Raw genomic sequence first — 16,775 nt, 5'->3', positions numbered from 1 at the left:
AGGAGAATGCGGCCGCCAGGGAGCAGCAGAGTGCTGGTTACAACTGCTATGGGTCTGCGCGATAGCCTACAACAACCGCAAAGGCAGCTGTCAACGACATTCTGTCTGTATGATTAAAAAAAAAGCCCAAATATTTCTTATTCATCAGAATTAATTTGTTGACATTCAACTGAGTATTAGTTTATAAGATGAGGTCCCATAAAGGAATCGTTAGGAAGACATAATATTAATGAAGAACAGCTCATAGTTCGTCCTAGGAAACATTATTTTAAGGAAGAAATACTGTAAATGGAAATAACAATGCAGAGTTCGTATCTAAAATTGAGTAAATCTTTATTTTCACTGTCCTGTTTTAATTAAAAATATGTATGGTTTTAGGCTTGTTACGTTTAATTACTATAATGTTTATTTTATGAAAGACCTGCATGCTGGATGAAAAGCAATAATGCACACAACATTACATTTCTTGTGGAAATAATCATATATCCTATAAATATAAAATAAACCTATGAATATTAGCTGCATATACAATGGTTCAATACTAATAAGTTACTTGTTTAGGCATACAGAGTACACTGTTGAGCAAGTTAATGATGCAATGCCTCATTCTTCTTAACAAATGCTAACACAGATCTACACAGCTATGACAATGCATATACAGTCCATATGATAATGTAATGGCCACTGAGACAAAGACAGACAACATAATCACTGCAATAACAAGAGATTGTTTTATATAGGTCTGCTGTCCTCATATTCATGGTCGGGGGTGAAATAGACAAATCAGTAATAGAGGTATGTGAGCCCGTAACCCCCAGTAAGCTGGGCTAAGACCCTCAGACAGGCTGGTACTTCTCTACCCGCGCCAGCAGAGTCTCTGAGTAGCCAGGGGAGTAGTACCTACAGCAAGAGAACAGAGGACACATTTAGGGTTCACTTGGGGATGAGGAAATGCCTGGTAGTAGAAACATGCTAGATGAATATGATGTTTTTGTGTGAGATTGTGTGTGTGTACCTGACTATCTCCTCAGGATAACAGTTGTTGATAGAGTTGATGTATTCCTGCAGGGCAGATCCAGGATCAGCCTTAATTTCCTGAACCTTCTTCAGGCCTCCGCTGGTTACAAACAGACGACGAGCCTTGCTGTCATGGGGCAGCACCTGGAGAGGGGAAGAGAAGGGGAGAGGGGAGGATACAAGGAATACAATGCACTGGATTTTGAAACCCTGGGCTGTCTGAACCAAACATTCAGGGCTGGGAAACCAGCCCTGAAGCCTTTGACAGAGATTAAAGACAGAGATTAAATCAAGTCTTGCACTTATAAACTGGACTGATGAAAATTGTTTCTCAAACATGTTTAAAAAAAAATCCTAAACTTATACAGTGAGGGAAAAAAGTATTTGGTCCCCTGCTGATTTTGTACATTTGCCCACTGACAAAGAAATGATCAGTCTATAATTTTAATGGTAGGTTTATTTGAACAGTGAGAGACAGAATCGCAACAAAAAAATCCTGAGAAACGCATGTCAAATATGTTATAAATTGATTTGCATTTTAATGAGGGAAATAAGTATTTGACCCCTCTGCAAAACATGACTTAGTACTTGGTGGCAAAACCCTTGTTGGCAATCACAGAGGTCAGACGTTTCTTGTAGTTGGCCACCAGGTTTGCACACATCTCAGGAGGGATTTTGTCCCACTCCTCTTTGCAGATCTTCTCCAAGTCATTAAGGTTTCGAGGCTGACGTTTGGCAACTCGAACCTTCAGCTCCCTCCACAGATTTTCTATGGGATTAAGGTCTGGAAACTGGCTAGGCCACTCCAGGACCTTAATGTGCTTCTTCTTGAGCCACTCCTTTGTTGCCTTGGCCGTGTGTTTTGGGTCATTGTCATGCTGGAATACCCATCCACGACCCATTTTCAATGCCCTGGCTGAGGGAAGGAGGTTCTCACCAAAGATTTGACGGTACATGGCCCCGTCCATCGTCCCTTTGATGCGGTGAAGTTGTCCTGTCCCCTTAGCAGAAAAACACCCCCAAAGCATAATGTTTCCACCTCCATGTTTGACGGTGGGGATGGTGTTCTTGGGGTCATAGGCAGCATTCCTCCTCCTCCAAACACGGCAAGTTGAGTTAATGCCAAAGAGCTCCATTTTGGTCTCATCTGACCACAACACTTTCACCCAGTTGTCCTCTGAATCATTCAGATGTTCATTGGCAAACTTCAGACGGGCATGTATATATGCTTTCTTTAGCAGGGGGACCTTGCGGGCGCTGCAGGATTTCAGTCCTTCACGGCGTAGTGTGTTACCAATTGTTTTCTTGGTGACTATGGTCCCAGCTGGCTTGAGATCATTGACAAGATCCTCCCGTGTAGTTCTAGGCTGATTCCTCACCGTTCTCATGATCATTGCAACTCCACGAGGTGAGATCTTGCATGGAGCCCCAGGCCGAGGGAGATTGACAGTTCTTTTGTGTTTCTTCCAATTGCGAATAATCGCACCAACTGTTGTCACCTTCTCACCAAGCTGCTTGGCGATGGTCTTGTAGCCCATTCTAGCCTTTTGTAGGTCTACAATCTTGTCCCTGACATCTTTGGAGAGCACTTTGGTCTTGGCCATGGTGGAGAGTTTGGAATCTGATTGATTGATTGCTTCTGTGGACAGGTGTCTTTTATACAGGTAACAAGCTGAGATTAGGAGCACTCCCTTTAAGAGTGTGCTCCTAATCTCAGCTCGTTACCTGTATAAAAGACACCTGGGAGCCAGAAATCTTTCTGATTGAGAGGGGGTCAAATACTTATTTCCCTCATTAAAATGCAAATCAATTTATAAAATTTTTGATATGCGTTTTTCTGGATTTTTTTGTTGTGATTCTGTCTCTCACTGTTCAAATAAACCTACCATTAAAATTATAGACTGATCATTTCTTTGTCAGTGGGCAAACGTACAAAATCAGCAGGGGATCAAATACTTTTTCCCCTCACTGTATGTATTAAAACATTCTGATTTCCAAGTTGAAAATAGTATTAGGCTGTGTGGGGCCCTTGTAGAATCTTTTCTGTGATACCTAGTAGTCTGAAGAGGCCTATGTAAATAAGTGTTGAGAAATGCGCCCCCACCTTGCTGAACTGGCAGACGACATGTTTGAGGATGTTGCTGGGAGCTTCGTAGAGCAGGGGCTCCAGAGCAGGCAGGTAGGTGCACTTCTGTAGGATGCTCTTCAGAGCCTTCTTAGCCTGGGGGACAGAAGGAGGGAGGGGAGATGTCAGGACTCAGGATGATAGAGAATACGTTATGGTCTTACTGTCTGCAGCTCTTATGACCCTCAGAACTGTTCAGTAAGATCTTCAGCAGCATCCCTGCCTACTACACAGGTTGTGTGTAACCTGTGACAACATTGACCTATGACACCTTACCTTGACCTGCAGGTCCTCTGAGCTGTCCGTGTCCATGTAGAGGGCCAGTAGCTTGGGCAGGACGTTAGCTGTGGACACGGCCCTAGCGTGCTCCGGGGTGTGGCGGCCGATCTGGCCAAACGCCCACGCTGTGGCCGCCTTGATGTGCTCCTCTGGCTCCTCAGACAGACAGATGGCCAGCTGGGGCACCCCCTACAGGGCCGGAGGAGCAACAACAACCAGGGAGGACAGGAGGAGGCGAGAGGTTATGAAGGAGATGGAAGGAGGGAGGAGGAGAGAGGTTAGGAAGGAGAGGGAAGGAGGGAGGAGAGAGGTTATGAAGGAGATGGAAGGAGGGAGGAGGAGAGAGGTTAGGAAGGAGAGGGAAGGAGGGAGGAGAGAGGTTATGAAGGAGAGGCAGGGAGCAAGAGCAAACACCTTGTAGACAGTGCACACACAAACACACACACCTTGGAGACATGCATAGTGCACACACACCTTAGAGACATGCACAGTGCACACACACCTTAGAGACATGCACAGTGCACACACACCTTAGAGACATGCACAGTGCACACACACACCTTAGAGACCTGCACAGTGCACACACACCTTAGAGACATGCACAGTGCACACACACACCTTAGAGACATGCACAGTGCACACACACTTTGGAGACATGCATAGTGCACACACACACATTGGAGACATGCATAGTGCACACACACCTTAGAGACATGCACAGTGCACACACACCTTAGAGACATGCACAGTGCACACACACACCTTAGAGACATGCACAGTGCACACACACTTTGGAGACATGCATAGTGCACACACACACACATTGGAGACATGCATAGTGCACACACACACATTGGAGACATGCATAGTGCACACACACCTTAGACACGATGACGGCCATGGCAAGGTTTTCAGAGTGAGCGGCCACATATCCGAGCATCATAATCCCAGGTAACCGCACGTTACCACGGCTATCACCCAGGTAGTCAATCACCGCCGCCACACCACCCGCGTTCACGATCATCAGAGACAGCTATACACACACATTCAGGCGAGGGTAGGGATACAGGTGAGAATATGTTTTGGTACCTCTAGTGTGTGGTGTGTTTGGTGTAGATGAATGTGTGCTTTGAAGTGTGGTGTGTGTATCATCTGTGTACCTCTGATGTTTGGTGTGTGTGTGTGTACCTCAGGTGTGTGTTTGGTGATCTCTCTCATCAGTGTGGTAACATTCTTCCTGACGTACTCATCTGGGTCTCGGAGGCAGGCCAGGACAGCAGGGAAGATCTCTGCCTCCACCACCATCTCAGCCAGGTCCACCGAGTGCTTACTGATCTGACTCAGGGCAGAGAACACCTGCCTCTGAATGGAGGAGGGGGAGGGGACATGGGGAGGGAGAGGAATTGAAGAAGAGGAGAGGGAGGAAAGAAAGAAAGAGAGTGGGATGCAGGGTTTTAGAGACGACTGTAACATCTAACCTAATCTCGTTTATGTCTTTCCACACGACATACATTTAATCTGCAAACCTGTCTAGGTAGGCCTTATTTTGTCTCAGTGTTCCTGCCCCCTCACCTTCAGTTTGGCATCAGGGTTGAGGATCATTTGGGCCAGGTGTGCGATGGCGCCGGTGTCGACCACGGTCTGAGCTAGCTCAGGGGAGTGCTTGGCGATGTCGCTAAGGGCCGAGGCAGCGATGCGTTTCAGGGCCACCTCTGGTTCCTGGATACACAGCACCAGCAGAGGAACGGCCCCCGCATCCACTACCGCCTGAGACAGGTCTACATACAGAAAGGGGAGGGGTGTTACTGTTTGTGTGTGCGTGTGTGTGTGTGTGCGCGTGTGTGTACTATATCCTTACGTGCATTGTGGCGTGCAATGTATCCCAGAGCCCAAGCAGCAGCCTCCTTGACCCCAGGGTCAAACTCTTCCAGAGAGATGACCAGAGCGTCCAGCGCTCCACAGTCCACCACAGCCTGGGCCAGAGCAGGGCTGTGCTTGGCCACCGCACGCAGGACAAACGCTGCTGCCTTCTTATAGAACCTCTACACACACATACACACACACACACACACACACACACACACACATATAGACACAGACACACACAAACACACCGATGGGAGAATAAAATATTTAATGCACATTTAGCAGATGCTCTTTAGCAAGAGTATACATTCAGAGCAGTGGCCAAGCACCCAGATCCCTGTGAGAAGGTAGATACCAGACAGAGAGAAAGGCCCTGCTGTGGTGTGAAAGGTGCTTTAGGCTCTGCAGTGGCCCCCTTCCCAGGGGAGAATGCCAACACACTCTCAGTGTCAGGGACAACATTCAGCATGGTGAATGAGGGAGGGTATGTAGGTGTACACACACACATACACACATACACAGACAGAGACATACGTTCTGCTCGGTCAGGGAGTAGACGAGCTGTGGGAGGATGTCTCCCTTGACGACGGCCTCTGCCAGGTCGTCATTGTAGTTGGCCAGTCGTCCCAGAGCCAGAGCAGTTGTCTGCTGGATGGTAGGAACCACGTCTAGCAGTAAAGGCCTCAGCAGGGACATCACACCTAGAGGAGGGACAGGTACAGTAGGGAAGGACTTGTCTTGTTATAAGAGCTAACTTTAGCTATAGAAATGTGATCAGAAGCACATCAATGAAAGTCACCTAAAAGAGGATATTGGTTTAGAGAGAAATGGGTACTGTAGGCGACCCAAGTCCCAACTTACCAGCATTTTGTAAAGTTTCAATGTTTTGTGGTCTTGTTGCAAGCTCAGCAATAGTCTGCACAAACTGTGTCCTTGATTTCTGATACTGCTCAAACACTAAAAAATAGATCCATTAATATTTCAACAACTGAGTCATCATGTTCTTCAAGTTTTGCCTGGCACTGCTTGGGGTTCAATCAAAACAGCCTTGAAAACAGTCGTGAAAACATGCAACTTCGAATGATCTTACCTTGTAAAACCTGTCGTTGACTCATGATTACAATTAGATTTTTTTTTTAAAGAACTCCACTTTTCTAATAAATATGTAACAGCAACAAATATATTGTTGCTTGTGAGTTTTCCCTGAAAAGCAGCAGTAAACAGTGCGGTGCAGCATCTAACTCTCGCAGCCTCAAGTTTGGGTTAGCATGTCACTGTTGCCCTAGCAACAAACCGGAAGCAAAAGCAGGTTGCGTCACTGAGCTGTAACGAGATACACGTCTCTTAGCCCTCACAATGGGAGTCGTTGTCCACCAAGCATCACGGGGGGCTGTCTAGCTCCCGCCTTTCCTTTCTTTGGATGAGTGAATACATCTCATTATTGTAAATCTTGTTTTGAATATTCGATTATATTTGTTGACGTCAACCGCCTGTATTCAATGGAGAGAGATGCTATGCTACTAGCCTAGACATGAATATGCATACTCTAATGGCTGCGTTTCAAACTCATTAAAAGACACACCCTCCCCGCGGCCATCTTTGTCTTTGGTCGAAATGATTAGCCAAGCAAGGGAAGTTGGCAAAGTAAGCCCCTCAGCCCTCGTTTTTGGTCGAGTTTGTGAGTGTGCAATTATGTTCCAGTGAAGGGAAATCTTTAATGTTACATCATACAATGACATTCTAGATGATTCTGTGCTTCCAACTTTGTGGCAACAGTTTGGGGAAGGTCCTTTCCTGTTTCAGCATGACAATGGCCCCGTGCACAAAGCATGGTCCATACAGAAATGGTTTGTCGAGATCGGTGTGGAAGAACATGACTGGCCTGCACAAAGCCCTGATCTCAACTCCATCGAACATCTTTGGGATGAATTGGGACCCCAACTGCGAACCAGGTCTAATCATCCAACATCAGTGCCCAACCTCACTATTGCTCTTGTGGCTGAATGGAAGCAAGTCCCGTAGCAACATTCCAAAATCTAGTTGAAAGCCTTCACAGAAGAGTGGAGGCTGTTATAGCAGCAAAGGGGGACCAACTCCATATTAATGCCCATGATTTTGGAATGAGATGTTCCACAAGCAGGTGTTCACATACTTTTGGTCATGTAGTGTATATGTACAGTACCAGTCAAAAGTTTTGGCACACCTACTCATTCAAGGGTTTTTCTTTATTTGTACTATTTTCTACATTGTAGAATAATAGTGAAGACATCAAAACTATGAAATAACATATGGAATCATGTAGTAACCAGAGAAGTGTTAAACAAATCAAAATATATTTTAGATTCTTCAAAGTAGCCACCCTTTAAAACACTGTATATAGACAATATGACATTTGAAATGTCTTTATTCTTTTGGAACTTGCAATGTTTGCTGTTCATTTTTTATTGTTTATTTCACATTTGTTTATAATCTATTGCACTTGCTTTGGCAATGTAAACATATGTTTTACATTCCAATAAAACCCTTAAATTGAAATTGAATTGAGAGAGAGATGTCTGAAATCCATCAGATAAACAGTTTTTTATGAAGCCAGCAACTAATTCATCTCAGTGATTGACAGTGTACAGGACCTGTATGTTGTCAATCACTGAGATGAATTATTTGCAGGTAGCCTATTATTGCATGTTGACTAATCAATCGCAGTGAAATAAGTGCAAATCTAATTCTCAGGTAAATTTAGTGTATTGGCTTGTGGCAGTGGCATTGACGTTGTTGGTTGGACAACAAGCAAAAAGTTACCCATGTTAAGCTTTTGGGAAAACTGGTCCAGCCACATGGTAGTTAGCGGTCGTTGGTTCAAATAAAGCTAAATATACTAATATGAAAGTGCAATTGTAAACTATATATAGGCTAAACCCACCATATTTAATTTATGAATGAGGTCCCAGGCGGAGGGTTCTCGGTTGAACGTGGACGCGCTTCGGACAGTCCTTGCACTTTGAAGTGTAGCATGCCGACCGAGAGAAACGACGTGAAAAGTGTGCCCCTTCAGCTTCTGCTTTCCATTGTCTCACTCCCGAAAACATATATTGCCCAAGTAAGAGAGAATCAGTATGATTTTTTTCTATGGTGAAATAATCCATTTAGTGGTTGATGACTTGGCTCGCACCTTCACGCACATAAAAAAGATAATTATAGAATAACAACATTGTTACTTTGAAGCTTCAAATGGTTAGCCTACACTGAAACGTTGAAGTGAGAGAGATTCTACACAAAAGTTTGTAACAATGTAGCCACAATGGGGATATCATGGGGTGCAACTCCATTGAACCAATAGGCTTTATATATACGCACTAATAGATATAATTAAAAAAATATATATATGCTTAGTCTACATGGTGACAGAAAAATGCTATGCCATAGCCTACATCAAACATTAGGCTATAGGCCTAGCTACGGTTGTTTGTAAGTACTTTTATTCCGAAATTAAGCTTTATGCTAAGGAAATTAAAGTACTGTAAGATGGTAATTGTTTAGATATATTTTTGTATCTTCAAAAGTCTGACATAAATGACTAGGTTTGATTCCCTGTACTCAAGCCTGCTTTAGGGCATCAGAGGAGCTGAGAACCGCGTGAAAGGGGAGAGTGCTGAGGGGGGAGAGTGAAGACTCTAGACTCACTTTCAGGAGATGGTTGTAGCAAAGACAGTACTTTATGAAGACAGGCTAAAACTGCTTCTCCAATCGAAAAACGTGTCGGTGATGTCATGGCGACGTTGGCTAGCAAAGCTCATGTGTAGAACAAGTCACCGGGTCTAACGGTCGTCTGGCGCGCTGAAATGCGCGTGTGCAGGCCGTCAAATCAAAGGCACTTGATATAAAGTTGTTTTTGACGAAAAATAAAACGTTTCAGTTTGTCACTTTCACGAGGTTGGAGTAGTAACATGTTCAACTACTTAAGACATTGCCTCGGATCTAGCTTGTGCCTTTAGACTTTGAGAAAATTAACAACTAAGGAATAATGCTTAACTTCTGTCATTGACTTTTCAAACCCCGGCCTGGTGTGTTTGGTCTGTTTCGCAGGCGTTCCCGGCAGTTTTGCGATGTTGCGCCTCTTAGTTTAGAAACTCTGTGGTAGTAGGCTGGGCCTATATGCAGCCCATTTGAGCTGGATATGACCTGGACGAGCCAGCCTCTGTTGAAGACCATTGTCCAGCCCAAGAACTACATGTAGTCTGCTTTAAAAAAAAAAATCTGTATAATGAAAAGCGCTTTATAAAATGCATATATGATTTGCATTATTATTATTATTATTAATCATAAGGGAAATGGGTTGTTCCATGAAATGAGTTCCTTTTGCATCCCTAAGATATTTAAAGTAGAAATTGTACACAAATATTTCATTTTAAAAACCTGTAATATTAAATAAAGTGCCCTTTAATATAGACCACATTAAATATTCAATAAATACGATTTTTAATATGAATAAACTTGCTAAAGTGCCAAAGTTCAGCATTTTGACATGTCTGTCTAAGCATCCTCTGACTTCTAGGAAGATTTTAACCCACTTAACCCCATAATTTCTCCAAGTTTTCACCATCATTGTAAAGCCCTAGTTATTTAGATACTTCTGAAGATTATTATTTATTTCATGTGATTAGTGTTTCATAAAAACAAGCCTCATTTAAGGTCAACCCTGTTACATAAACTGAACTTTTGTTTTTGTTATGGTGAAACTATTCCTTTTTAAATATTCTTTTTAAGAAACATTGAACATCTAGTAGTCAAATCATAGTGTTAAAGCAGGTGAGCTGGTTCTACTCTTTTGGGCAATTTTTGGGTGTTTTGTGGTGGAAAACTGAGAGGGCCGAGCATAGCAAGTCAACCCTGTTACCCATAGATAGACAGGCTAGAAATGTTTTAACAATGTAATTTTGGGGGTGAAAGCTGGCATTTAATTGCCCCTCCCTGGTGCACACAACAAGTTTCTATTCCCCCTGTAACAAGAGGATTTATGGATGGTTTAAGATTAAGTTGTCAACCCTGTTATTGTCAACAGTTACCTTATTTGTCACTAAATAGGCACTTACGATAGTCATTTTATTAATTTAATCTCTTGAGATGGATTTTTTTTTAAATTATGTTAAACATATTGACATCTCTTCATGACAGAATGTAAAAATGAGGTGAAATAAAACGTTTTTTTTTTTCATTCAAGTTACACTACGCAAAAGGCACCTAATTGGTGGACCACCCAAGTACTAACCGACATTGACAGTGTGCATAACCTACGTTCTTTCAGACCTGTCAGACCAATATGGACAGCTCCAAAGTTTCTCACATATTAAACAAATTAATGAAACCAAAGTTCTACCATGTCGGCTACAAGGCTACAAGAGAAATCATACATTTGAAACTTTTGAATAAATGTTGTATTTTGTCAGGATTAAAAACATTTATTATTTGATCAAAAGCAAAAAGTAAAAAAGGTAAGTTGTTTCATGGCGAGATATTTTAAAATAAACAATATTAGGCTAATGTACGGGCCTAATTTCTGTTAATTTGGGAAATAATCTGTCGAAATTTAGCATGATTCAAATTCATTTACATATATTTTCAGTAAATCTAATTCTTGGTCAGATAAGGAATGAGTGGGGATAGAGGTCCTAAAGAAACAGCCATGCAATAAATTAATTAATACAAAATAAAAATAAAGTTTCAAAATGACCTTTGAATGTCATGAAAATAGTGATATCAAACATCTGCATTAGTGCAGTCTAATTACTTAAGGGGTTGTTGTCGATTTACTGAGAAACTTATACAGCCAATATGGTGTATAGCTTACACAACTACAAACCAGCAGGCAATTGCAAATACAATTTTCTTGGGATCTTGTGGTTGAGCACTCAAAACTGTCAATACAATCTTCACAGACACCGTTTTAAAATTGTGCAGTGCCTATAAATATACATAATAAAAAATGTTTATAAGTCATTATAATCAATATCAAAATTGCCCTTTCCATTGTTGCACTGATAAGACATACACCTATTTACATGGAATTTTCATATATTGATGGTAATTACATGTATCTAACACCTAGCATTTTTTGAAAAATTCCTTCTACAGTAATTATTTGACACAGTAATTATTTCACATGACTGGGAATATAGATATGCATCCGTTGGTCACAGATACCTTAAGAAAAAAGGTAGGGGCGTGAATCAGAAAACCAGTCAGTATCTGGTGTGACCACCATTTGCCTCATGCAGCACAACACATCTCCTTCAAAGAGAGTTAATCAGGCTGTTGATTGTGGCCTGTGGAATGTTGTCCCAGTCCTCTGCAATGGCTGTGCAAAGTTTCTGGATATTGGTGGGAACTGTAACAAGCTGTCGAACACTTTGATCCAGAGCATCCCAAACACGCTCAATGGATGACATGTCCGGTGAGTATGCAGGCCATGAAAGAACTGGGACATTTTCAGTTTCCAGGAATTGTCTACAGATCCTTGCAACATGGGGCCATGCATTATCATGCTGAAACATGAGGTGATGGTGGGGGGTGAATGGCACGACAATGGGCCTCAGGATCTCTTCAGGGCATATCTCTGTTCACAACGTTGACATAAGCAAACCACTCTCCCACACAACGCCATCTGGACGGTACAGTTGAAACCGGTTTTTCATCCGTGAAAAGCACACTTCTCCAGAGTGCCAGTGGCAATCCAAGGTGAGCATTTGCCCACTGAAGTCGTTTATGACGCTGAACTGCAATCAGGTCAAGACCCTGGTGAGGATGACGAGCACGCAGATGAGCTTCCCTGAGACGGTTTCTGACAGTTTGTGCAGAAATTCTTCAGTCGTGCAAACCCACAGTAGTATCAGCTGTCCAGGTGGCTGTCCTCAGACGACCCGCAGGTGAAGAAGTCTGATGTGGAGGTCCTGGGCTGGCGTGGTTACACATGTTCTGCGGTTGCAAGGCCAGTTGTACATACTTCGAAATTCTCTAAAACTAATTAGGAGAAGGCTTATTGTAGAGAAATTAACATTACATTTTCTGGCAACAGATCTGGTGGGTATTCCTGGAGTCAGCATGCCAATTGCACGCTCCCTCAAAACTTGAGACATCTGTAGCATTGTGTTGTGTGACAAAATTGCACATTTTAGAGTGGCCTTTTATTGTCCCCAGCACAAGGTGCACCTGTGTAATGATCATGCTGTTTAATCCGCTTCTTGATATGCCACACCTGTAAGGTGGATGGCTTCTCTTGGCAAAGCAGAAATGCTCACTAACAGAGATTTAAACAAATTTGTGCACAACATTTTAGAGAAATAAGCTTTTTGTGTGTATGGAACATTTCTGAGATCTTTTATTTCAGCTCATGAAACATGGACCAACACTTTACATGTTGTGTTCATGTTTTTGTTCAGTGTAATAAAGAAATGATCTAACAAAGATGTGTCAAAATGATTGGCACCCCTGTTTTCAATACTTTGTGCACCCTCCCCTTGCGAGGATAAAGGCACCTTGGGAGGGATCTTACACCAACCCATACATAATCTTTCCAGATCCTTGATATCCTTCAGTCTGCGCTTATGGCCTGCCCTCTTCAATTCAAACCACAGGTTTTCAATGGGCTTCAAGTCCGAAGACTGAGATGGCTATTGCAAAATGTTGATTTTGTGGTCAATTAACCATTTCTTTGTGGATTTTGATGTATGCTTGGGGTCATTGTCTTGCTGGAAGATCCACTTGCGGCCAAGTTTCAGCCTCCAGGCAGAGACAACCAGGTTTTGGCTAGAATTTCCTGCTACTTTGTTCATTTCATGATGTAGTTTGCCTTAACAAGGGCACCAGCACCAGTGGAATAAAAACAGCCATGTGACATCAAAGATCCACCACCATATTTTACAGTAGGTATGAGGTTCTTTTCTGCATATGCATCCTTCTTTCGAGGCCAAACCCACCACTGGTGCGTGGCCAAAGAGCTCTATTTTCATGTCATCTGACCATAACACCTGGTTCCAGTCCAAGTGCCAATGCCATTTAGCAAACTCCAGGCATTTACATTAGTTGTTTGCTCTCAATAAAGCTGTTTTATGGCAACCCTTCCAAATAGCCTGTTGGCATGGAGGTGGTGTCTAATTGTAGATTTGGAGACTTAGTGACCCCAAGATGCGACCAAGTTCTCTAATTCATCTGTGGTTTTTGGACTTTTCTTTGCCTCCTGAACCATCTTCCATACTGTGCTTGGGGACAAATACACATGCCCTCTACCAGGCAAGTTTACCACTGTTCCAGTGGTTTTAAACTTCTTAATGGTTGCCTTAATAGTGGAAAGTGGTATATTTCGTTTTTCATTTGTTTTTTATACTCATTGACTGATTTATGAAAGTCAACAACGATTTGTCTCTTTTCATTTGTGAGTGCTTTACCTTTCCCCATGGGGATGGATGATAAAGGGATTTTACATGCGTGTTACCTAATTGTTATATCCCAGTGAAACAGGAAGCCATGGAAGGCCACAATACAGTTCCTAAAGCTCAGATTAACTTGAATAAACTAGAATGATAATGCAGATTTTATTTTGTTTGATTTTATTTACAATCATTTGAATGGGTGCCAATAATTTTGACACCTATCTTGAAACCTTTTATTTACTTGTTAAACAAAATCTCTTTCTCTGAGTAATTGTAGGGCTATTAGTATAACATAATGTACTTTTTCCAATCCTTTGAGCATACAATTTAGCTCGGTATTTGTATTATACAGTCTTTTTTGCTCATCTTTATCAAAGGTGCCAATAATTTTGGAGTTGACTATACATACATACATTACATACAGTAGCCTAAAGATTTATAAAATAGGTTAACATCTTTAAGCATATTTCAAATGTTTTATAATGCGCTATATTAATAGAGATTTTGTCAGATTTAAATTGAGTGTTGTCGCATGGAAGACCAGACAGTTGATGAGAAACTACCTTAAAGTATCTAAACCCTGTAGTTTTATTTCATTGAGTTCATCTCAAAGTAAAATCAAAGAATATGAGCTTATTTTATTTCTTATAACAATGTCCATATTATCTGTTCTGCTGCCACAACCAATATGTGTTCACCATAAAGGATAAAGCTTGAAACCACTCAATGCCTCTCCAAATGTAATTTACCTTTGATAAAATCAACGGCCTTGAAAAACATATAGAGTAACATATCATCACCATGGCACACGTTTGTTGTGCACTGGTCACATTTTAAAGGCTAAACCTTGGCCCTCCGGTGAAGGATTGTTGGGTGACCAATGCATTAATGCAATCTACTTGCCTACAGTGCACCTACCCATCATGCCAGTTGCCTATAGGCTACGTAAAACAAAACAAAACCACTTGAGAACCCGATGAAGTCCCAATCAGCTCTGTCCCAGTTAGGTGTGGAGTGCCTTGAAGTAGAAGGAAGGAGTAGTGATTGCATATATATATATATATATATATATATATATATATATATATATATATATATATATATAGATAGATAGATAGATAGATAGATAGATAGATAGATAGATAGATAGATAGATAGATAGATAGATAGATAGATAGATAGATAGATAGATAGATAGATAGATAGATAGATAGATAGATACACAGTACCAGTCAAAAGATTTGACACACCTACTCATTCAAGGGTTTTTCTAAATGTTTTACTATTTTCTACATTGTAGAACAATAGTGAAGATATCAAAATTACGACATAACACATATGGAATCAGGTAGTAACCAAAAAAGTGTTAAACAAATGTAAATAGATTTTAGATTTGAGATTCTTCAAAGTAGCCACCATTTGCCTTGATGACAGCTTTGCGCACTCTTGGCATTCTCTCAACCAGCTTCACCTGGAATGCTTTTCCTCCAGTCTTGAATGAGTTCCCACATATGCTGAGCACTTGTTGGCTGCTTTTCCTTCACTCTGCGGTCCAACTCATCTCAAACCATCTAAATTGGGTTGAGGTCAGTGATTGTGGAGGCCAGGTCATCTGATGCAGCACTCCATCACTCTCCTTCATGGTCAAATAGCCCTTACACAGCCTGGAGGTGTGTTGAGTCATTGTCCGTTTGTAAAACAAATGATAGTCATACTAAGCGCATGCGGATATCATACGTTCACCTACTTGATGTTGAGATGTGTCTGTGAAGCATTTATTTGGGCTGGTAACTCCAATGAACTTATCCACTGCAGCAGAGGTAACGCTTGATGGTTTTGCGACTGCACCTGAAGAAATGTTCCTCATTGACTGACATTCATGTCTAAAGGTAATGATGGATTGTCGTTTATCTTTGCTTATTTGAGCTGTTCTTGCCATAATATGGATTTGGTCTTTAACCAAATAGTGCTATCTTCTGTATACCACCCCTATCTTGTCACAACACAACAGATTGGCTCTAACACATTAAGAAGGAAATAAATTCCAGAAATGTACTTTTAACAAGGCACACCTGTTAATTGAAATGCATTCCAGGTAACTACCTCATGGAGCTGGTTGAGAGAATGCCAAGAGTGTGCAAAGCTGTCATCAAGGCAAAGGGTGGCTACTTGGAAGAATCTCAAATATAAAATATATTTCGATTTTTGTAAAACTGTTTTGTAACACACACACACACACACATATACATATATATGTGTTACAAAAATGTTTTACAAAAATCTAAATATATATATATATATATGCAGTTAGTGTACCTATGCATCATGCCAGCAGGCCTATAGGCTACATAAAACAAAACACCAGTTACCTAATGTAGGTTACATAAAAAATGTAAATCAGCACACACACCCAAATGTTGTCTATTGCACGAAATTGTGTCAAATTAAGTCACATAATGCCATCTGCAAGTCAACATCAACGTCCCAATCTGAATACCATACCTTTAACTCACCACTATAAACCGAGGACTAATACCGCGTTCAAATGCTAGTTGGAACTAGGAAACTCAGACATGTCCGACTTCCTAACTGATTGAAGTCGCACGTCTAGGCTATATATAACCAGTTAGCAAGTCGGAAATGTCCGAGTTTCCTATAGTTCCGACTAGCACGTGAACGCAGTAAGACTTCCCAATATCTCTCAGCTCATTAAGAATATGGGATGATAAAAAGGCCTACATGTAGGTTATCTGGAAATGTAAAACTACTCACATTTACCAAGACTATAAACCCATCACAAATGAGTTTGTAAAATTATTGAATGACATTTGGAAAATCGTTGGATTGTGGCTTTAGGCTACGTCAACCACGTTCTGGTTCTTTTGACCACTATTTCCACTTTGTTGTCTCTCCTCCACGAGCAAAATTGGCTTTATACAAGTTGATAGTTTCTAGTTTAATATATATATATTTTAATCCATATTTTTTATGTATTAAATGTAAACAATAAAAACCTGTTTATTTTTGTGGGGGAGACGAATCTTCTTTGAAACGACATCAGTGTT

The 16,775-nt window shown here is 41.4% G+C and overlaps 1 protein-coding gene across 1 annotated transcript; it reads right to left on the bottom strand.

Moving 5' to 3' along the window:
* Positions 1-316: 316 nt before the first annotated feature.
* spag6 (sperm associated antigen 6) lies at positions 317-6,580 on the bottom strand. Its single transcript, XM_045702045.2, has 11 exons — positions 6,378-6,580; positions 6,149-6,244; positions 5,822-5,988; positions 5,280-5,463; positions 4,994-5,199; positions 4,610-4,783; positions 4,302-4,454; positions 3,419-3,610; positions 3,122-3,238; positions 1,016-1,161; positions 317-900 (listed from the first exon to the last, which is right to left on the bottom strand). Exons 1-11 carry the CDS (start codon positions 6,400-6,402, stop codon positions 837-839), a joined length of 1,524 nt encoding a protein of 507 aa, XP_045558001.1. The 5' UTR covers positions 6,403-6,580; the 3' UTR covers positions 317-836.
* Positions 6,581-16,775: the final 10,195 nt, after the last annotated feature.

Source organism: Salmo salar, chromosome 19 (assembly GCF_965601325.2).
Source record: "Salmo salar chromosome 19, fSalSal1, whole genome shotgun sequence".
Lineage (NCBI taxonomy): Eukaryota > Metazoa > Chordata > Actinopteri > Salmoniformes > Salmonidae > Salmo > Salmo salar.
Note: the sequence above shows the minus strand (reverse complement) of the source record. Positions and strands in the feature narration are given on the sequence as shown.